This window comes from Sorex fumeus, unplaced genomic scaffold (assembly GCF_029834395.1).
Source record: "Sorex fumeus unplaced genomic scaffold, SorFum_2.1 ptg000063l, whole genome shotgun sequence".
Classification (NCBI taxonomy): domain Eukaryota; kingdom Metazoa; phylum Chordata; class Mammalia; order Eulipotyphla; family Soricidae; genus Sorex; species Sorex fumeus.
The window spans coordinates 28507576-28531618 of record NW_026606120.1 but is presented as its reverse complement, the minus strand read 5'-3'; the positions used below and the strand labels follow the sequence as shown (position 1 = coordinate 28531618).

General features: G+C 39.6%; 1 protein-coding gene across 1 annotated transcript in view; it reads left to right on the top strand.

Annotated features, from left to right (window-relative positions):
- The window catches only part of LOC130034975 (protein SET-like), a 38660-nt gene that overhangs the window by 12342 nt on the left and 2275 nt on the right, over window positions 1-24043 (top strand). The window contains exon 2 of the mRNA XM_056126470.1: window positions 15620-15741. Within this exon, the coding sequence (XP_055982445.1) occupies window positions 15620-15741 (122 nt within the window). The remainder of the gene's footprint in view (window positions 1-15619; window positions 15742-24043) is intronic.

Here is a 24043-nt window from a genome sequence, read left to right as displayed (position 1 = left end):
TCAAGTGATCAAGTGATTTCTATTTCAAGTTACTCTCATCATTCATTGTAGCACAGAGTTTCACGAACCTTAGAAATTATATCAGAGACCTGTTATAAGGTCAGAGAGACTGCTTTAGACTTTTAGATAGTCATCTTTGCATTTCAAATATCACTTACACATACACTATTCCTCTTTTTTTTTCAGAGAAGGTGAACTTGAAAAATACTTCCTGGGTCCGGAACTACAGGACAAGGAGTAGGGCATTTACCTCGCACATGGACAAACTCTTTTTCTGCATCTATTGATATGATCACTTGGATTTTATCTTTGAGTTTATCGATATGAGGTATTGCGTTCACTGACTTGCAAAGGGCGAATCATCCTTGCATCTCCGGGATGAATCCTACTTGGTCATGATGCATCATTTTTTCCCCGAGAGTTGTTGTATTCTGTTTTCTAGTCAATTATTGAGAATCATGCATCTGTGTTCATCAGGAATATAGGTCTATAACTTTCTTTTCTGTGATGTTTCTGTCTGTTTTGGGTGTCAGGGAAATGTTTGCCACATGGAAACTCTTTGTGAGTGTTTTATTTCTTCACTTTTCAGGAAATGCTTGGAAAGAAATGGCAGTAGGTGCCCTTTTAGGGTTGGAAAGAATTCACTAGCAAATCCATCTGAGCCTGGGCTTTGGTTTGGGGGAAGATATTTGATTACCATTCCAATTTCCTCCCTAGTGATAGGTCTATTCCACATCTTCTGGGTTCAGCCTTTGGAGGTAATGGGAATCCAGAAATTTATCCATTTCTTCAAGGAATAATGATTTTCAAAGTGATCCCTAATGAACCTGTGGATTACGGTAATATCTGTTGTAATTTCACCGTTTTCATTTCTGATTCCATTAATTAGAGTTCTTTCTTCTCTGTGTTTGTGTCTCTCTCTCCTAAAGTTTCTCTCTCTCTCCCTCTCTCTTTCTCTTTTTGACTTTTGGTAGAGCTTTATTGATCTTGCTTATTCTCTCAACGAACCAACTTTTGGTTCATTGACCTTTCAGATTTTGGGAGGGGGTGCGGAGTCAAGATTTTTTCTTTATTCTAACCCAACACTGTCTTTGGGTTTGGATGCTTGAATCGAATGAGGCTCTGGTAAATGATAAGCATGCTCCTTGTAACAAATTTTCTTCTTTGGTCTTGCTGCTTTAAGAATCGTTATCTGTGGTTTTCATCATTCTGATTAGGTTGTATCTTTGAGTAGCTTGATTTGGATTTCTCTTAGCTAGTAGACTTAAGACCTCCTGTCCACTACCTTCCTGCCTTTCTCTGGAGCCTTCTACCATAACAGGATACTCCTATCTGGTCTGAGATCTTCAGACAAAAATCTGAAGATCCATTCTAACATTTTCCTCGTTCTCCTAATACCTAGGAGAATAATGTATTGTTCTTTTAAAAAAAATTTCCTGAGACTTTCTGCCTAAGAAATATGTCCAGGTCATTTCTTCAGACATTAAAAGCAAATAAAAATAAAAGAGATCATGGATTGCTGTCAACCCAAGATTCCTCACTTATATTTCTAATGTGTCTGTGCCTCCTATATGGTGATAATTTGATTTCCTTAAGAGGAAAGGAAGTAAGAGAAGGGAGATCCCCAGTCCACACTGGAGGGCCACGATGCCATCTTTCAAAAGAAAATAAAATAGTGAGCAACTACCCTCAAATGAGATAGATGAAAAATTGTTTCTTTCTTCCTAACAGTTTTTGGCTCCCTGGAGGAGGCTTCCCACCTCTTAGTTGCATCCAACCTTGACTACACTGTTCTCTTCATCCTCTTTCTGAGCAGAAGCAGTTTCTTCTTCTGCTATCCGAACTTTTCTCGCAGATATGACCTTTTCTGTTTATACTTAACTTTATCATCTTTCTAAGAGACACAGCAGGTTTTGTTTCAGTTCCTAAAACCTTGTTCCTAAGGACAATTCATGAATGTAAATCAGGCCTAGGTGCAGGGAGAGTGTGCCATAGCCCCTTGTAGTCATAAATCTAAGAAAGTGTGCCCTCATGAACTAGAGTGTAGGCAGAGATGCAGACTGAGATTTTAAGAGACTTTCATTATTGAACAGTTTGTTTTTGTCAAGTCTGAAGTTTGGTCCAAATATTCATCTCTTAGTCTCTTCACTGCTCTCACATCTCTGACCCTCTAATCGCACCTAACACTGCCCATCCAGGAAAAAAGCAAGTCAGAAGCATCCATTGAGACACGCAAAGTTCATACTTTGAAGCGATGGAGAAATAGAGAACTGCTGTTTAGCTCAGAGTCTCTTAACTGCTTACAAACTTCTGACCCTCTGATCGCACCTCAACACTGCCCATCAAGGAAAACAGGAATTCAGAAGCATTCATTCAGACACGCAAAGCATGCTGTCTTCTTCCAAAGCCGGAGAGCTCCAGGGTGTGCAGAGGCTAAAATTCCCTTTAGGCTCAGACACACACATCACAGACTGGGGTAGGGACTTGACTAGCCTGAAGCTGGGAGAAATGGGAACCCACCCCTTTGGAGATTGGATGGCCTGTACCTGAGAAGCTCCGTCTCCCCAACCTAGAGGGATGGAGGACATGTGGTCGGGGGTGGGTAGATGCTGAGGTCCTTGTTTGCTAAAGGAGAGAGCAGAACACAAGGGACCAGAGCTGGGGTGAGAATGAGCTGTCCCCATCTATCACTAGACACGTGGGTTCAGTTGTACCCCCAATGGTGCAGAGTCTAAGCCAGTCTTTTCATGCTTCCTCTCAGGCTTTGAGGGAGAAAGACATCAGGGTCTCAGTGTGCCCCACATGCAATGGCACTCCATCCCCCACTGAGAACACAGAACCACCTTGGTCTAGACAGCTCCTCAGAGAGGTCCAGAATCCCCCAAGAGCCAGGTCCCAGGATGGAAACCCCGGAACCACAGAGGTTGATGCCCATCACATGCATCTATATCCAGCCGCCAAGGCACTGTGCTCCCCAAGGATGGCTCCCAAGAGAGAGGTTCCATCTGGTTAGGGTTCAGGGAGAAAGTCTACTCTGGCTTTTGATCTATTGTCCCAACACCAGTAGAAGCTGGCCCCTGCAGGCAAGGGTTGTCACAGTAGGCCTAAAGTGACCTATCCAGGTAAGCTTCAGGCTCACATGTCCCTCTGCACACGGCTGTCATACATTTGTCCATACACACTCACCACCACACACAAACATCCACACACACACACACACACACACACACACACACACACATCAGCTGCCATCACTTCCTCCCCCCAGACAGGGCCTGTTCCAGGAAGTGCCTGACTGAACCTAATGTCAGTGGACTGTCTAGACTTGGTGCCCATCAGGGCCCATCTGTGGACTGAGACAGAGCAAAGTGGGCTGAGGTCTCTCTGAGTCTCTGCAGTCAGGGCTGTCCCTGGGTCTCTCCAGAAACCTCTGACACTGAGCATAGCCTGAATGAGTCCCACTAGGAACGCTGAGTGTCTCTCAACTACTGGCTCATGGGACTGTCTCCTTGGGACAGAGCTTGTGAAGGTTCTTCCTTCTGCCATGCCGTTAAGGAAAATTTTGAGACTCCATATGTGAGGCAGTGAAACTCTTATTTTCCACAGGTTTTTCTGCTTTGAGCTTTGACCATAGAATCACCAATCCCAAACATAAGGAAAATGTTGCCAGCTTCAGAACAGAGAAAATATTTTATTCTGTTTTAATTTCAGTCACCTAGGAATGGTGTCATGAATTTTATTTCACTGGTGACAAGATCTGAATTGAGAATGACTTGCTGACTTCATGCCTGATGAAAACTTTAGGGAAGCCTGATGACACCCTAAAGGTGTCAAAATAGGCCTTTGGGAGTAAGCACTTCAGTTCACACAAAGGCTGATGTCCTTGTGTGGCCTTTGTTTTATTCTCAATCAAACCAGGTGAGCTAGTATGTAAAGAGTTTTACAAATGACGTGTATCTGGCAACGGTCCTCTTTTTTTTTTTTACGGTCCTCTTTTATCCCCTGACCACATTCTATTCCTTAACTCTTTCTTCTTAAAATGAGGTAGTGAACTCAAATAGAATGACACATATTTCCAAGATATGACAAAGTCCTAACACTCCAATTACTTAAACTGATAGACTGGGAGAATTCATTTTTAAACAAATCTGATAATGCAGATTCTCTTGGCACATATCAAAAATAGAAGGAAGAATCTGTGTTAGTGCACATGGCGTGTGAAAGAATTCTTAAGCACTGCTGGTGGGAATGTTGTCTCGTACCACTTCTGTGGAAAACAGTATGGAGCGTTCTCAGGAAAATTAGTGAAGTGAAGTGCTGGGAGCCACAATATTGCAAACAATGTTCAATTTTTATCATGAAAGTCAAGCAATATTTTCATTGATTACAATTTTTCTGAGGTTGGCAGAAATTTCTGTTCCTTTCTAATGGACTTCCCACAAGAAATACTTTATGAAATGTTCCTAGGTGCACATTGTATACGTTCTGTTACACTCAAAGCAGAGGTGCAGTAGGGGTTACATAGCACTGTGGCTCTGTCCTCCCATTGTTCATCGATTTACTCGCGCGGGAATCAGTAATATCTCCATTGTGAGACTTGTTGTTACTGCTTTTGGCATATTGAATATGTCACGGGGAGCTTGCCGGGCTTTGCCGTGCAGGCGGGACACTCTGGATAGTTTGCCGGGCTCTCCGAGAGGGAGGGATAAACCGAACCCGGGTTAGCTGCATTCAAGGCAAATGCCCTAGCCGCTGTGCTTTCACTCCAGCCCAGAGATTACATAGATTTGTATAATTCAGCAGCTCAGTGATGGGAATCACTGGGTCCTGGAGACACAGCAATTCACTAAAATCACACAAACATCTCAGGACAGTGTGTTGCCGTTTCATGAAGTCGGCACTGGTTAAGGTCTCAGACCATGGTTTACTGACAGGGATTTACTCTTTCTGAGTATGGGAAATGTTATTTGATATTAATATTAAATTGCTGGCCATCATTACTTGAGCTGACGCTTTCTGAGAATTGAGAATTTAGTCTCTAGTCTCCTAGGACAGGTGCGGGAGTCCTCTTGGTCCCAGAGGGCAATGGATTCACAGCCATAGTTTCAGCACTTGCAAAAGCAGCAGATCCAAATTATGATTCCAAAGGCAGATGGTAGAGCCCTCAGTACAGTGAAACTGTGGGATGAGGTGATAGAGGGACTTTTCCAGACCAAGGGGCTCACATGTCTGTGTATGTTATTTTCCAGAAGGGATGCCTAAACCTTTGACAAACTGCTCACCTTAACACACACCAGATACCCACCTCTATGAACATTTATTTATATAAACTATGCAAACGCTGCCAATCTACAAATGGAAACTCTGGACATTAGGTTCAGAGAAAACACTTGCCAATTTCTCTAGCTGTGTGTGCTCATTGCACAGTGGATCGTTTTTGTTCAGCTGCCTGCTCTTCTTGCTGTTTCGTCTTCAGAGCACCTTTGAGGTTCCAATGTCTGCTGCACATGTCATCTCAAAAAACATCTTATTTTTGTCCACATGTCAAGCTTGATTTATGTTCACCCATTTTGTGATTATGAACCATGAAATCCAGGCAATACAATCAATCAAGACAATTTTGTCTATTGAATTGAGTGGCACTCCCCATACACATGTTAAACATGTATGCTATGGTCCTTCAGGTGGTTTCTCCTTGGATAATATTGGGTTCTCCTTGCTCCTACAGCAGGGAGCTTAAGGTTCATTGAGCCACTCCCACAACAGTGTCCCTGAGGCACATCAGATTCCAGAAAGCACTGATAATCCTATATTGCTTTACTCTCCTTTTCTATGTCATTGGTGTAGTTTATTTAGCAATGTGCATTCGGTATAGACACGGGAAGACAGTTTGTGCTATGCTTTGTAATTTGGAAGTTAACTGAGTCCAAAATAAAAATCATGGGCTGAAACAATAGGACAGCAGTTAGGACATTTGCCTAGCACATGGCCAACCCAGGATTGATACCCGTCAACGGGTATGGTCACCCATGCACTGCCAGAAGCAATCTCCGAGTGCAGAGCCAGGAGTAACCCCTGAGTATTGTTGTGCGTTTCCCAAAAATCAAACAATTAAGATAAGAAAAATAATATTGTTTACTACTGGGCATCTGTATTTACTTGTCTTAAGCTTCAGTTGCCCTTCATTCCTAGCACGCCAAATGCAGGGGCCGAAGAAGGGACTGGATGGACCCAAGGCAAGCTGTAAGATACCCTGGCATCGAAAGAAGACAAGCAAAGAACCATAATTATAAGGTAAGAGGGAGGTCATAGAACAAAATCTGCCATGACCCAAAAGAAGTAACTGAATAAGGACCCTGATCGAGTTTCGAAAAACTAACCTGATCTGAGGACTGTGGTCTAGTATAAATAGCGAGATATCCCCAGGAAGAGCCTACCTTTAATCTTAGTTTATCTCTTATCTGTTTACAGAAAACGATCAGAAATAGTGTAAGAAGCAAATTTACTATGATTGTAAATGGATTACTAGCTGAGGAAAAGAGAGAACAACACACCCTGGATGTAATCCCGTCCTTGAGCGGATGTCCTAGGCATCTGGGTGCTGAACCTCCAGATGAGGTTTTTTCCTTGAGTTAATGTCTGGGAGAAATGACTTTACATCTCTTTGTTTTTAACATAAGTTTTAACCCCACCTTTGCGTCTGCCCACACTTCATGATTTCTGTATAGCTATGCTGTAAGGGGTAAGTGGGAACTAGAAAGTGAACGACTAAGAGGATGAGAACTAAGACTTTGGAGACTTTGGGACTTTGGAACTTTGGGAACTAGAAGGAGTTCTAGAGGAGGATGAAGACTGGAAGTAGAGAACTATGAGACTACGACAAGACGAGGAAGAAAATGTTAGAGGACTTTGAGGTTGGGAGGAGACAAGGATAATGGAACTATGATAGCCAGGACTAGGACCAAAAGTTTGACAACAATTGTGGCTGAGGGAGAGAGATCAAACACAATGGGGAGGAAAGAGAAAGAAACTGTCTGCCAACTAGCCAGAGGCCCGGCCCAATTCCTCCATTCCCGGAGCACTTAGTCATCAGCCACTGTGGACCAGCCTGTGGAAACAGTACTCACTCGCCAAAATCGTTCACATGCCCACATGTTTTTCTATGAAATTAACAGTTTCTAGCCTAATATTTATGTTTTCAAATAAAAATTGGGAAATGTAAGGGGCCAGAGAAATAGTCTAATGGCCTGAGCTCGGGTTTTGCATGCTGCAAGATTGGATTTGATTCCAAGAATTGAATGGTACACTGAAACATTCAAATGTGACCCCCCAGTGTTAAACTTGGGTCCACTATGATCAAGAACCAGTAACACTTCCAAACAGTTTCTAGGAAGGAAATAGAAGCCTGATAACAAAAGCAGACCGAGATAGCACAAAGATCGAGAATTAAAGCCGATATCCCTGAGGAACAGACACAAAAACCTCCAGAAAATCCTGTCACTGTCACTTTTTTTTTAAGAAAAAAAAATCCTGTCACTGTCACTGTCACATTTTTTTAAGAAAAAAAAGACCCTGAATGATTGGTTTGACGTTCTTCGTGTTCTTAGAACGAGCAGATGCCATTGGGCTACACAAGCACGCAAGAGGGATGAATGGAGACGTTACTGGAGCCCGCTTGAGCAAATCGATGAGTAACGGGATATCAAGTGATAAAGTGATATATACACGCATATACATATAAATATTCCTCCTTATTGGAATGTATTAGCAAGAGTGATTGGAATAATACGTTCATATTACAAGTAATCTATCAGAAGCCCAACATTGTAAATGTCAATATCGTCAAACAACCAGTGTAATTCAAGTCAATGTTGTCATGAGAATGCAATACCACCTCCATCCTACTGCATGGTTTGACTGGAAATGCATAAGACGGAACTTGAATCGTTTTGACCCAGAGAGTAAGCGCCATTTGAAGTTCAGATCTCAGAGTATCTTGTCTGACCATACCACTCAAAGTTCATTTTCAAATTCAGCCTGAAGCACATTTTGTGAATAATCTCAGTCTCCTTAAAAGAATGGCGATAAAATTGGCATTCTATTTCACATCAATTCCACACCATGCATTCTGAGGTAGGAGTAATTCCATGAAACTTTTGATGGACCTTCAACAGAGCCTTTCTACAACTGCCCCAATTTTAACATACGTTTGAAATTAAATCTTATTAATGATGCTAAACTAATCAAGTTACCAATAATCAGCGAAAATTGCTATGATTCTAAGAACTCTGTCATTTCAAACATTGACCAAATTATTAGTGCAGACTCTTTGCTGGTGTTTCTGTCTACTTTGGTCCAACGTAGTGCTTGCGTGAATGGAAGAGATTAATCCTTTTCCTACGAATTATGTATATGCAACTTTTAATCTGAGCTCTCTGCTGACTCAGATAGCTATATACGAATGTCACTACAAATTTTATGAGTGGATTATCATTGTTATTTCTTTAAAGAAAACTTGTTTTTATTAGTGTGGATGATAACTATGATCTTTATACATGAACATTTCTGTAACTGCAAACTTTTAATTCTTATAACATTGGTACCTTAAGAGGAATGTGTTTCTTCTAATACAGTTCTTGAACAAAAACATCTGTGACATAAAGTATAAAAATATACAGAACAATTATCCTGGAAGTTTTGTCAGTAGGCCATTACACCACTGAGATTTTGTTGTTACTGTGTTTGGCATATCGAATATATCACGGGTGACTTGCCAGGCTCTGCCGCGCGGCGAGATACTTTCGGTAGCTTGCCGGGCTCTCCTCTCTAAACCTAAGTGTTGTTTCCTGGGGGCCCAAAAGCTGGTTGCAGTTTGGGACACAGAATCTATTGCCCTGTTGCCTTGCTCCTCCCACAGGTTGGGATGAGTGACTGCTCATGTGACCGCCAGTTAATTTCCCCTACCCTATCTCATTCAGGGAAAGAAGATACGACCATCCCCAAACTCCACCAGCTCCTTCCCAGGCAGTGAGGGGGATTAGGCTAATAGCGTGCTAGAAAGAATCAACCTCCAGAGTACAGTGGGCATCATAGGTAAACAGCGCAGAAAAACACAATGAGGAGTGGATGAATATAGGAGCCCTGAAACTCACATAGGTAATCTCTCTGAAGAAAATTCAGAAACAAACTAGTGAGAATGCTTAATGAGCTCAAAGATACAGTGGAATGGGCAGCCAATAAAATACAGAAGGAAATTAGATTAGTGATAAGAAAATTGCAAACAGAAATCCATTAATTAAAAATTTGGTAGATGAAATAAAAACTCAATGGGTGCCCTTAGCAGGAGAGTAACAACGGCTGGAGATAGAATCACTGAACTTGAGGATGAGATGCAGAAAACCTCTAAGGAACATCAAAAGATAGAGAAAATCCACAAAATAACTCAAATCTAGATCAGAGGACTCTGGGATGAATTGAAGAGGAACAACAAAAGAATCATTAGAGTACCATGGGGGACAGGGAGGCAACCCCAATGAGATATTAGTAGGTAAAGACATCATTCCCAGTGCTGGAGAATGCAGACATCCTGATCCAAGAAGACTACAGAGTACCATCTAAAATAGGTCCTAATAGAAAACACCCCAAGGCATATTGTAATCAGAATGACAAATACCATATATAGAAATACAATACTGAAAGAAGCAAGATCAAAGAAAGGAATTACATGCAAAGATTTACAGCATGTAATTCCTTAGATTTACAGCGAAACTATTGAATGAAACCCTGTAGTCCTGAGGACAGTGGTGCGATATAGTTCAAAAACTTAACAAAGTGAAGGCTTCACTAAGACTCTTATTCAGATTTGAAAGAATGATACCGAAATTCACGGATAAACAATAGCTCAGGAACTTCATAGGCTGAAAATCAATCTTAATAGAAAAACTCAAGGGGTAACAACTGTAAGGCAAGACAAACTCCATAAGCATAAAATTCCTCTAAAAGAAAGATGGCACAAAACCCCATCACAATAATCAATGATGTAAATGTATTGATTATAAGACACAGGGTGGCAAAATGGATTAAATAATTGAATCTAAAATTCTGCTGTCTACAAGAAACACATTTGAATAGTTCAGGCAAACACAGACTCAAAGTGAAAGCCTGGAATGTAGTTCTTCAAACAAACAACTTCCTCAAAAAAGCCAGGGTGATCATACTAGTATCCTGCGACATGCATTTTAGGCTGAAAAAGGTTACAAGAGACAATGAATGTCATTTATTAATAATCAAGGCATGCATATATCAGGAAGAAATTACACTCCTGAATGTGTATGTGCCCAATGAGGGACCAGCAAAATACTTAAAACAACTACTAATAGACTTGAGGAAAGACATTGGAAGCAACACATTATTAGTTATAGACCAGTACTGCCCTGTCACCCCTTGATAGATTAATGAGGTTAAAACCCAGCAAGGAAATACTGGATTTAAAGGATGAAGTGGGATAGAGGGAGTCAGTAGATATTTAGGGCCCTTCATCCCCCAAAAGCTGAATATACATTCTTCTCCAATGAACATGAAACAGTTTCCAAGATAGATCACATGCTTGGACACAAAACACACCTCTAAAACATTAAGAGGACAGAAATGGTATCAACTCTCTTTTCAGACCACGAGGCACTGAAATTAGAAGTTAGTAACACACATAAATGGAGAATCAAATTAAATACCTGGAAAATAAACAACTGGCTATTGAGCAATCAGTGGGTTAGAGAGGAAATCACAAGATTCCTGGAAGCAAATGAGAGTGAGGACATGAGATGGCAGAACTTGTGGGATACAGCAAAAGCACCTTTAAGAGGAAAGTCTATAGCTCTGCAAGCATACATCAGGAAGGAAGAAAGGCCCACCTAAATAACCCCACAGCTTAAAATCTTAGAAAATAGACCAACAAAAGGAGCCCAAATCAGGCAGGAGGAAGAAAGAAAAAACAAAACTTAGAGCAGAAATTAACAAGCTGGAATCCCAAAACACAATCAAAATGATCGATAAAACCAAGAGCTGGTTCTTTGAAAAAATAAACAAGACCGCGAAACCACTAGCAAGACTCACACTAAAGAGAGACAGAGAGAAAGAGAGAGAGAGAGAGAGAGAGAGAGAGAGAGAGAGAGAGAGAGAGAGAGAGAGAGAGAGAGAGAGAGAAGAAAAGTACCTGCCACGGAGGCAGGAGGTAAGCTGGTGCTCTTGGTGGTGGGAAATGTACACTGGTGAAGGGACGGATTTTGAAAAAGGTAAAAAAATAAACCATTGTGTCATGATGCTGGACTGGAGCAATAGCACAGTGGTAGAGTGTTTGCCTTGCATGCAGCAAGCCCGGCCAAGCCGGGTTCAATTCCTCTGCCCCTCTCAGAGAGCCCAGCAAGCTATAGAGAGTATCTTGCCCTCACAGCAAAGCCTGGCAAGCTCCCTGTGACGTATTCAATATGCCAAACACAGTAACAACAAGTTTCAAAAATGAAGATGTTACTGGACCCGCTCGAGCAAGTCGATGAACAATGGGAGGACAGTGTTTGTTGGACAGTTTGTCATGATACTAGTTTTTAAAGAGCAATTTAGGAAGTTATGAAATTGACTACCAAGCAGTCAATAATGGAAGATATACACTTGTTATATTCTCTTAATGTACCTGACTCCGGTTTATACTTTTCATTAATTTTGATGTCATGATTTTTCCAACATTCCAATGGTATATATGTATACAACTATATGTGTGTATATATATATATTTCATCCTCTATAAAATATTTTTTACATTGAAATTCTCATAACAGAGGAATTAAGACACATTCCCTGTACATTTAAAATACCAGTTTAAAGTCTATGACATCTGAAATAGGAATCCTCATTTACTATTCAAGGGAATTTTGTCTGTTCAACCTCTATGAAAAATAGTATGGAGAATTTTCTAAAAAACAAGAATGAAATATCCATATGGCCTAGTGATTTTACTTTTCAACATCTATCCTCCAAGTACCAAATCTTTAATTTGAAAGATATATGAACACCTATCTTATTACAGCACCAACTGCAATAGCCGCACTATTGAAACCACCTAAAGATGAATGGATAAAGAATTTGTGGTATGTGTACACAATGGAATAATAGGCATCTATAACAAAAAATGAAATCTTTTCATTCACTTCCATTTGCCTGGAACTGGACAACATAATATCAAGTGAAATAAATCAGAGGGAGAATAAAATATCAGATGGTCTCACTCAACTGTGATCTACAAAGAAACAGAGCGATGACATGTTACTATCAAATGATAACAACTCTTATTACAAAACTGGTACTACGAAACAAGGGGAAGAGTTGGGGGGAGATAAAGAGGATGGAGGTGACACAGTGACATTGGTGGAGGCTTTGAGGAACTTTAATGGTGGGGAGTTATATTAACTGTACACACTCAAACTTTAAATGTTAACACTTGTAAACATGTGAAAACCATAATGATTAAACTTAATAAAATTAAAATCTATTAAATCTTAAAATTACTAAAAAACTTGATTAATTTATTTTTGTGTGTGAAGCAAAACAGTTTTATATTAAAATTTCCACAGAGAAAAGTAAAGGGAAAACAGGAGAGAAAGAAAGACATACCTAAGAGAGAACACAAGTTTCTTCAGGGCAGGTGGAAGTCTTATTTTCTTCTCTTGGTTTCATATAGGAAATTTGACACTAAAATCTAAATGTGGGAAATTATTTCTGTATTCAAATGGCAGTGGAATGACACAAATCTATCTGGAGTGTCTTTTGAATTCCAGTGCAGCTACTATCACTCAACACTGTGCCAACCATCTTCCTGAGATGAGAGAAAATAATAATGCATGACAAGTTGCAGTTTCCATGTGTATGTCCGCATTGACAGTTACAAAGAAGAACATGCTTTTTGTAGCTGTAAATTCATACTAATGGAGGATTGTTTTCTCTCTATTTGCCAAATGAACAAAATGACAGAGGGAAAAAACTTAGAGTCAAGTACATCTGGCAATGATGAGCACATAAGGTCATTGGGACGAAAGCCGTAATACAGTGGGCAAGGTGTTTACCCCCACCAGGAGTGATCCCTGAGCATAGAGACAGGAGCAAGTCCTGAGCATCACTGCATATGGGACAAACACAAACCAAAAATAAAGAGGCAGAGAAAGAGTGTTCACTATACAAAATCTCCTCATCAGGATGGTTTCACACACATTAATCTTCTGTACTCACTATTTAGAAATCACACAATGAAATTCTGTCTATGGGCCTATTCCAATAATTTCAAAGAAAGAAAACAGGAAATAACATGAAAAAGAAAAAGGGTGGGCTGCTGGAGAAAAAATACAAAGATTCTGTTGCACATGACCAACCCTACTTGGATCCCTGAATAGCCAGAAACTGGAAACAACTCGGGTGTCCGAGAACAGATGACTGGTTAAAGAAACATTGGTACATCTACACAATGGAATACTATGCAGCTGTTAGAAAAGATGAATTCATGAAATCTGCTTAAAAGTGGTTGGTCATGGAGAGTATCATGCTAAGTGAAATGAGTCAGAAAGAGAGAGACCGGCATAGAATGACTGCACTCATTTGTGGAATATAAAATATCATAATATGAGACAAACACCCAAGGACAGTAGAGACAGGGTCAGGAAGACTTTTCCATGGCTGAAAGCTTGCTTTATGAGCTGGGAGAGAAGGCAGCTGGGACAGAGAAGGGATCCCTAAATAAATGGTGGTTGGAGGGATCTCTCTGGGTGGGAGATGTGTGCTGAAAATAAATAAGGACAAAACATGATGGCCTTTCATTATTGCAAACCATAATGCCCAAAGGGAGAGAGAGAGAGAGAGAGAGAGAGAGAGAGAGAGAGAGAGAGAGAGAGAGAGAGAGAGAGAGAAAGAGAGACTGTCTGCCATAGAGGCAGGGGGAGAGGTAAGGATACGAGAACATTGGTCATTGGTGATGGAAAATGTATACTGGTGGAGGGATGGGTGTTTGATAATTATATAACTGAAACTCAAGCATGAAAGCTTTGTAAGTCTAGCTCATGGTGATTCAATTAAAAAAGATAAATAAAAATGATAAAATATTATTCATGAATCAAAAAAGAAGATAATACACTTTAACAAAATTGAAGGAACTCTTCTTCATCATTGGTGGGAATGCAGACTAGTTCTGTCATTTTGGAAAACAATACGGGTATCCATCAAAAAGCTATAAATTGAGCTCCATCCAACCCAGCAATATCATTTCTGGGAATACTCTCCAGGAGCACCAAAACACAGCAGAATTGCTATCTGCACTTCTATATTAAATGCTGTACTACTGACAATAGCCAGAATCTGGAAACAGACCACATTTCTGAGAACAGATGATTGATTAAAGGAACCATGGTATATCTACACAATGGAATACTATGCAGCTGTTAGAAAAAATAAAATCATGAAATTTGCTTATAAATGGGTGGACATGGACAATATCATGCTGAGTGAAATGGGTCAGAAGGAGAGGGATAGACATAGAACGGTTGCACTCCTGTGGGATATAAAAAACATAGTACGAGACCACTATGCAAGGACAACAGAAAGAACCAGGGAACCAGGAGGATTGGTTCACGGTTGGAAGCCAGCCACAAGTGCTCGGGGAGAAGGCAGTTGGGATAGAGAAGGAACCGCTATGACAAACAAAGTTGGAAATGATCATTCTGGATAAGAATTGAGTGCTGAAAATAGGTAAAGGAACAAACAGGATAACCTCTCAGTATCTGTATTGCAAACCATAATGCCCAAAACGAGAGAGAGAGAGAGAGAGAGAGGGAGGGAGGGAGAGAGAGAGAGAGAGAGAGAGAGAGAGAGAGAGAGAGAGAGAGAGAGAGAGAGAAGAAAAGTGCCTGCTAGAGAGCCAGAGAGAGCCAAACTAGGGGAAGGGTAGCAGGAGGGAAACTAGGGGCACTAGTGGTGGAAAATGTACACTGTGGAGGAGGAATAGGTGTTGAAACACTGTATAACTGAAGCCCACCCATGAACAGCTTTGTAACTCTGTGTGTCATGGTGATTCAATTAAAAAAAGAAAAGAAAATTAGTCAAATATTTTTCTATACATTTCTATAAAAATGATTATATAGTATTTCTCTTTCCTTTTTTTTAAAGTGTTGAATTAGATTAATTCATTTGCACATACTAAACCATCCTTGCATCCCTAGATAAATTCCTCTTCAGTGTATAATGCATTGTTGTATATAATCTTTTTGTTTTGGATCTCACCCAATAGTGCTCAGTGCTTACTTCTAGATCTATGCTTAGAGGTCACTCCTGGTTGTACTCAAGGAACCATATGTGGTTCAGGGGTTGAGCTGAGTTTGGTCATATGTGAGATGAACTGCCTTTTAGACCTTCAGCTCTCTCTGACCATTTTGTATGGTTATTCCTGTCCCAGATAGCATATTTTTAATCTGAAGTCTATGCTGTCTAATTCAAGTAAGACCGCACCATATATTTCAGGAACTGTTTGCCTTTAAGATTGTTTTCCAGATTTAGATGTTTACCTTTTATCACAATATGTCTCTTGTAGGAAGCAGAAATTTTGATTCAATTTTATGATATATCTGGCTCCTCTTTGCATTTGATTGATAAGTTTTGGCTGTTGACATTAATTGAGACCATCGAGATGAAGAAATTCATTGACATAGTTTGGTATAAGTTATTGATGTTTATGAGGCTTGCTTTTTTTGGTCTTTTTCTTTGGTTGGAGGGCACACCTGGCAGTGAGGGCTGAAATAGTGAATTTACTTTTCTGTCTCTTAGTTCCCAGCACATCCCATACTTGGAATACGATCCCTCCAGATCCCTTTACCCTAACTTGTCTTCTCTCCTCTGGGGGTTAGGGGTGGAGTGGGAGACAGATGTTACCACTTGTTTCTAGTTCAGTGACTCCCAGGCCCCACAAAGCCTTTGTCCAATTTTGGAAACTGAAAAAGAGCAAGCATTAACTGTGTCTGAGTTGTAGACACTTATAGTTATTTCCTAAACTCTGAGTGAAGACTCATTAATAAACTCAACTTTACCTCCAAGGTTTGATGAGGAATAAATTACAAAGGAAGCAAGAGTATGCACTTTCAGTGTGAAAAATGAAACAGTGCCACCTGGAGATCGTACCAGGAATACAAGTGTTTAGGGAGTGGATGATTTCAAGTGATCTGGTGTTTTCCACAATTTCAACATTTGAGCTTTGGGGGAGTCTTGGGAGGAATAGAGACATTTTATATATATAAACATACATGGGCTATACCCAGAAACCTACCTTGCATTAGGTTGAGCTAAGGTAATGACCTCATAAGGTATCTATGGTGGAGAATAAAACTGGAGGGTCAAAGTCTTAGGGCCACATCAGTTCTTAAGTAGCCTCTTTAGATGCCTCTAATGTGGCCTATAAAGACTATGAAATGTGCTCTGACTCCCCTCCCATCTTCATCAGATCTGTGGATTCTTGAGTTCAGTATCTAGAGAGAGAAGTTTCAATTATAGCATTTTACAGAAACATTCTCAGTTATGCAAACTGATTTTATTTCTATAACAAATAAATATAAAGAGAATGGCTCATTGTGAGGCAAAATGGCATTTGTTATTCCCCCATCATGTTTATTACTATTCTGGGTATGAGTGAGACCATTCTGTGTGGCTCTCTCTCCCTCTGAGTGACTGTACTCAGATAATGTTCTATAGATCCATTCATGTATCCACAGAGTGCATGATATTATTTTTTGTGGCTCAGTAATATTCTATTTTTATAAGCACTGTAGTTTCTTTATCCACTCATCTCTTCTTGAACACTTAGACTGATTTCAGATTTTGGCTATTGTCTCTCCAGTGCTGCCAGGAGAATAGGGGTGCAAATGTCTTTTATCCATATTTTTGACTCATTGTGAATATTCCAAGAAATAGAATGATGGGTCAAATAGAAAATCAATTACTAGTACCCCCCCAAATGGAGGCAAGAATATGAGAACTGATCTTCAGTAGTAAGCATGCTACTTGGCAGTGGTTGAGGAATGGGGAAGATAACAGTGGGCTAGAACAATTGTGGAAGAAACTTTCACAAAGGAGGACGAGGGGTTGCAGAAAGGTGGTTAAGTGTTAGGCATGAAAATCTTTCAGTAAAGCATTGTAAACTACAGTGAAAATTTTTAATTTTTTAAAAAGTGCCGGTCTTAGAGGCAGACTGGGAAGAAGGATGCAAATAGATTTGGATGGAGGAAGCATTGGTGGAGGGAATTGGACGCTGAGGGAGGGATTGGCATTGAACATTGTGTGCCTGAAACCAAATCCCGAATGACTTTGCAATTTCACAGATTAACATTTATAAGAATAAAAAATAAAATGGAGCCATGTCTTTGTGTCAATATACACCATTGTTACAATGTCTTGTAGGTTCTTGTACCTGTAATTCTACATGGTGTATCATGAACTTTGTAGGAAACAAGAGACATCAAGGTGTATCCTTGGGAAATACAGTGATCATATCAGCACCACTGATACCCATAACCAAAGAATAAAAGTGCTGAATAGAGATACAAGTAGAATTAATATTGGAGAGATAAAGTTAATATCTTCCCATGAGAGGACTCAGGACAGAACTCCTGGAGGAGATATCCTGAAGATGGAAATACCCTTAGCCTAATAGTCCTGGAGTAGAACAGGGCCTGGAAGTCATTCTGTCCTTCCCGAGTCTGTGGCCTTCCTACTCCAGAGTCCAAGGGAAAGGTGCATTTCTAGAGTGAGCCAACAAACATTGTTAGTACTTACGATAAATAGTAGTGATAAAGCACAATATCTTCAGAAACAAGTATTTGGAGTAAATTAATGGTCTCTGAACCAAGTTTCTAAAAAATCATTCTAAATTTGAAAAAAAAAAGAACTCATGTGACTCATTCACATCTACAAATATCAGATAAGACAGTCATCCAGATGAGAGTTTGTGTTTTTCAGTTGTATCACTGGTGTAATTTATACATTCCTCATCCCACCCCCCAGAGTATGAGATCAAAATCTTCTCTGTTATAATGTGAGTATTCAATATACTTTAGGTTATGAGATACAAAGGATCTTAAGGATGATGATCTTTTGACAAGCATTGTAAGAAGTAGCTATTTGGAGAGCAAAAGGAATTTCCTTAGATATTATCTCATAGATCTCATTTATATAATCACACACCATTTATTTTTTTAATTTTTGTTTAATGTATTTCAGATTTACAAATGTATATTGGGTTGCCATGCACAATGACTGCAACCACCACTTCCACCACCATTGTCCTCCACCAAGTCTCCATACAGTACCTGTAGTCTGCTCATCTTCAACTCCAACTGTCCCCAAACTGATTGTTAATAAGTTTTGTCACCGAGAGTGAGTCATTGTGTAACTCTATCTATTCCCTTGTTTTGTCTTTCCATGTTTCACAGTTGAGCGAGATTGTTTGATGTTTGTCCTCACTCTGATTTATTTCTCTTAACATGATACCTTCCAGTTCTGTCCACATTTGCTGAAAACAGAATGATTTTATCATCTCTTGAAGATAAACAGTATTCCATCTTGTATACATACCACAGTCTCTTCAGAGGGATTGTTGCACGATATGTATTTCACATCCTGTATTGATTACTGAGTTTTATAGAAATGAGATTTAAGTGGCTTTGCTGATTTATTTTTCTTCTAGATGATTTTTTATACATGGAAGTGTAAAGTGCTTTGCATTCATTGACTTTGTAGCTTGGTGTAAGTATTTATCATTAATAAAAATTTTTAGGCTGAATCTTTGGGGTTTTTTCTGTACATTCTTATATCATCTACAAAGAGTAATAGTGTAACTACTTTCTTCTGGATCCCTTTGATTTTTCTTTCCTGAGTTGTTTTAGTAAGTATTTCCAAAACTATACTGAGCAGCAGTGGAAAAAGAAGACGTTCTTGCTTATCTCTCCTCCCAAAGGGAAGACTTTTACTTTAACACCTTTGAGTATGATGTTGACTGTGGGTGTGTGGTACATGGTCTTTACTATCTTTTTTTTTATTAGTGAAACACCATGAGGTACAGTTGTAGACTTAAAAATTTTGTGCTTTGGAGATGCAGAAGCTTCTTAGTTTAAGATAGTCCCATTTGTCTATCTCGGTTTTCACTTGCTTGGCCAGTGGCGTGACATCTTTGACGATACCACTAGCGTCAATGTCATGGAGGGTTTTGCCAACTTTGTCTTCAATGTACCTTATGGATTCTGGTCTGATGTTGAGGTCTTTGATACATTTTGATCTTACTTTTGTACATGATGTTAGGCAGAGGTCTAAGCCCAGTTTTTTGCATGTAGTCATCCATTTTTCCAGCACCATTTGTTAAAAAGGCTTTCCTTACTCCACTTTGCATTTCTTGCGCCTTTATCAAAGATTAGATGATCATATGTTTGAGGGGAGATGTCAGTATATTCAACCCTGTTCCATAGGTCTGCAGTTCTGCCTTTGTTCCAGTACCATGCTGTTTTAATTATTACTGCTTTGTTATAGAGTTTGAGGTTCAGGAGGTTAATTCCTCCCATTTTCTTTTTCCCAAGAATTGCTTTAGCTATTCGAGGGGGTCTTATTGTTCCATATAAATTTCAGGAGTGCTTGCTCCATTTCTTTGAAGAATGTCATGGGTATCCTAATAGAGATCATATTGAATTTGTACAGTGCTTTGGGAAGTCTTGCCATTTTCACAATATTAATTCTCCCCATCCATGAGCAGGGGATATTTTTCCATTTCCTCGTGTCCTCTTTTATTACAAGAAGGAGCGTTTTGTAGTTTTCTTTGTACAGGTCCTTTACTTCCTTAGTTAAACTAATGCTCTACATCATTAATCATCACGGAGATGCAGATCAAAATAACAATGAGATATCACTTCACACCACAGAGACTGGCCCACATTCAAAAGAACAAAAGCAACCTGTGTTGGCGCAAATGTGGCTAGAAAGGGACCCTCGTTCACTGCTGGTGGGAATGCCGACTGGTTCAACCCTTTTGGAAAACTGTATGGACGACTCTCAAAAAATTAGAAATTGAGCTCCCATTTGAACCAGCAATACCACTCCTGGGAATATACCCCGGAGAGGCCAAAAAGTATAGTCGAAGTGACATCTGCACTTGTTTGTTCATTGCAGCACTGTTTACAATAGCTAGAATATGGAAAAAACCTGAGTGACCAAGAACAGATGATTGGTTAAAGAAACTTTGGTACATCTACACAATGGAGTACTATGTAGCAGTTAGAAAAAATGAAGTCATGAAATATACATACAAGTGGTACTACATGGAAAATATTATGCTAAGCGAAATGAGTCAGAAAGAGAGGGACAGACATAGAAAGATGGCATTCATCTGGGTAACATAAAGTAACAAAATAAGAGACTAACACGCGAGAACAGCTGTGATAAATACCAGATTGTTCACTCCATGGCTTAGAGGCCAGCCGCACACTCCAGGGGTAAAGGCAGCTCAGATAGTAAAGGGAGCACCAAATAACTGCTGCTGGGAAGATCTGCCCAGGATGGGAGATGCCTTCTGAAAGTAATCTATGGACCGAACATGATTGCCACCCAATGTCTCTTCTGCAGACCACAGCACCCAAAAGGAGAGATAGAACAAAAGGGAGTGCCCTGCCACAGAGGCAGGGTGGGATGGGGGATGGGGGTTTGGGAGGGATACTGGGATTGGTGGGGATGGAGAATGGGCACCGGTGGTGGGATGGGTACTCGATCATTGCATAACTGAAACCCAAGCACAACAACTTGTAAATCTACAACTGTACCTCATGTGTTTCGCTAATAAAAATAAACTTTAAAAAAAATTTTGTGCTTGGGTTTCAATTATACAATGTTTGAGTACCCATCCCTCCACCAGTGCCCATTCTTCACTACCACTGATCCCAGTATCTCTCCCACTCCCCTTCCCCTCCATCCCACCCTGTCTCTGTGGCAGGGCATTACCCTCTGTTCTCTTTCTCCTTTTGGGTGTTGTGGTTTACAAAAGAAGCTTTGAGTGGCAATCATGTTTGGTCTATAGTCTACTTTCAGCATGCTTCTCCCATCCTGGGAGGATCCTCCCAACACCCTTTATTTGGTGCTCCCTTCTTTATCTGAGCTGCCTTTTCCCCTAGCGGGTGTGATAGCCAGATTTTTTATTATACGTTAGTTGTACATAGATCTGAGGACTTACCTCTTGAATCTCACTTCAATTCTACTGATTTGAGGGTGCATCTTGACTCCAGTTATGCACACATAAATGTATGTTTTCTATAGCTTTATAGTATAACTTAAATTCCAGAAATGCAATACTTTCAATGTTCTTTACAATTAGAACTGCTTTGACAGGGAATTTTATGATACCACACACAGTTTAGCCAAAAGGGAGTAAGTTTTATAGCAGTCAGGGATGCCATCAATACTGCCATGAAATATTTCCTGGAAGAGGCATGTGTGACATTTTATACATTTCTCAACATAGAAAAGAGCAAAGACAAACAAAACATAAATTTTTGGGCCATATCCCCATAAACTGTGTTTATATATCTAATGAAATAGGTAAAAAAAATAAGTACTACCGGATGATTTTTCCCGAGGTAATTTCGCTTAAAGAAATGTAATCTGTGACTTTACTAATTTTGTTTTTTCCTTTTTCATATTTAAATGTTTTTATTTATTTGTTTGTTTCTTTGCTTTTTGGGTCCACATCCAGCAGTGCTTGGGGGTTACCTCTGTCTCTGCACTCAGGGATCACACCTGATGGGGCTTGGGGGACCATATGGGACGCCAAGGATAGAACCTGGTAGGCCTGCATGCAAGGCAAGTATCTTATCCACTGTGCTATCTCTCCAGCCCCCAAATGTTTTTGTTTCTTTCAGTAATGACTAACAAGAGCATTTGCTAGTTGAAGCTGTTTCTAAGAAGTCCTACATCGTCAATCCCCCATATTCTTTACTATTCCAGAGGCGTTGTTCCACAATCTGCTAAGGCTTATCTTGATCCCCTTCCTGTGCTTCTGTCAGGAAATGCCGTCTGGGGTCACAGCTTGCCCCTGCTTAGCCACATTCTGAGGAAACATGAGCCCAAGCATGAGGGCACAGCACGTCTGATCACAGGGCATGTCAGGAGCCATAATCTCAATTTCATAATCTTGCCTCTTTCATTATGTTTACATGCAGCTTTTTGTGTCATGCAAATCACATTTTTATTTATTATATACAAAATTATTTTTACTATGGACAATGCATAAATAAACTATATTACCACCAAGGCAAAGAAAACTCTCATTAACAATGTCGTATTTTTCTTACCTCCCTCTTGTTTCTATTTTTATTTAGGCTCTAAATTACAAAATGCTTAATAAAAGGGTTTCAAGCACACACTATTCCAACATCAAGTTTTTGCTTTGCAACTTTTAAAAAGGCAGTATTGAAATTTTCCTAAATATAGGTATTTTTTTTTACTTAGAGCCTTAGCAGTTTATAGCTACCATACTGTTCAGCATTTGAGTTTCTAGCTGACCTCCTAGGGCAGTTAAGTAGGGAAATAGCTACTCTACTATACACATAAATAAATAGCTTGTTAAGAAATAAATAGTTCAACTAGATTATTGGTTCATTTTCCTTTGGGCCATATCCGGTAGTGCTCAAACATTATTCCTGACTGTACTTAGGGTTCATGCCCAGAAGCGCTCAGCAGTATACATTCAGAGCAGCGGGTCTAACCAAGTCTGTCACATGTAAGGCAAGTACCTTAACCCCTGTACTATCTCTCTGGCTCTGATTCACTTTTCTTTACACTGAAAGCACACATGAAATTCATCTGAGCCAATTTTACTTTGCCACACTTTTCACTAATAATAAATACAAAAATACATTATGTTATTTTTTCATCCTCTGGAGTTTAGATTTTTTTACATTAGTTTGTTTTACTATGTGGGGAACTGGAAAATAAAAATTAAATAAGAAATATAATCATTTAGGGGAGGTGATGGAAGGGAAACTGAGACATTGCTGGTGGGAAATGTACACTGATGAAGGAATGGGTGTGTATGACTGAAACCCAATCATGAACAGTTTTGTAATTGTGTATCTCACAGTGATTCATTAAAAAGGGGGGAGGGAGAAACAAAATTCCTTTGGAATAAAACCCACAAGTGATCATAACAAGCACCAGCTTATAAAAAATGAACAGGGAAAACATTAGAATATAAAAAATAAAAATATTTCACTTTATTCTATTAAGTAACCATATGTGCTGTTAATCCTTACTCTGTTGTTACTCAGAACTTTAGCTGTAAGTGAAAGTGAAGGTTATATTTGAAGTTTTTAGAGAATTGAACCCAGAAGCACTGCTTACTTTGTAGGTAGGAATTTCCCTGTAAGAGAAAATACAAAGTTTATATAGGCAAAGTGCCTTCCATTGATAAACTACTTAATTAAAAACATTTTCCTAGAAATTTAAGGAGTAGAATTACTTTAAAAAATTAAAATTTATTATTTTTTTCAATGTAGGATTATTGCTATTCATTCAGCCACTGATTAAGCTGATTTAAGCTGATTCAAGCTGGTATAAACTTCACTAATAATTTTTTTTGTTGTTGCTTTTTGGGTCACACCCTGCGATGCACAGGGGATACTCCTGCTTCTGCACTCAGGAACCACCCCTGGCAGTGCTCAGGGGACCATATGGGATGCTGGGAATCGAGCCTGGGTTGGCTGCGTGCAAGGCAAATGCCCTCCCCGCTGTGCTATTGCTCCAGCCCCAAACACTAATAAATTTTTTAAAGAAAAAAATATGTGAAAGGGAGGGATGCCTGCACTGCTAGTAAAGATGTACAAATATTCATCTACACTGGTATCTCATAGCTTATCGATCTGGGAGATGATTGGGCAATCTCTTCAACCTAAAAAGGAAAGTAAAGTAAAGGCCCTCCCATTGTTCATTGATTTGC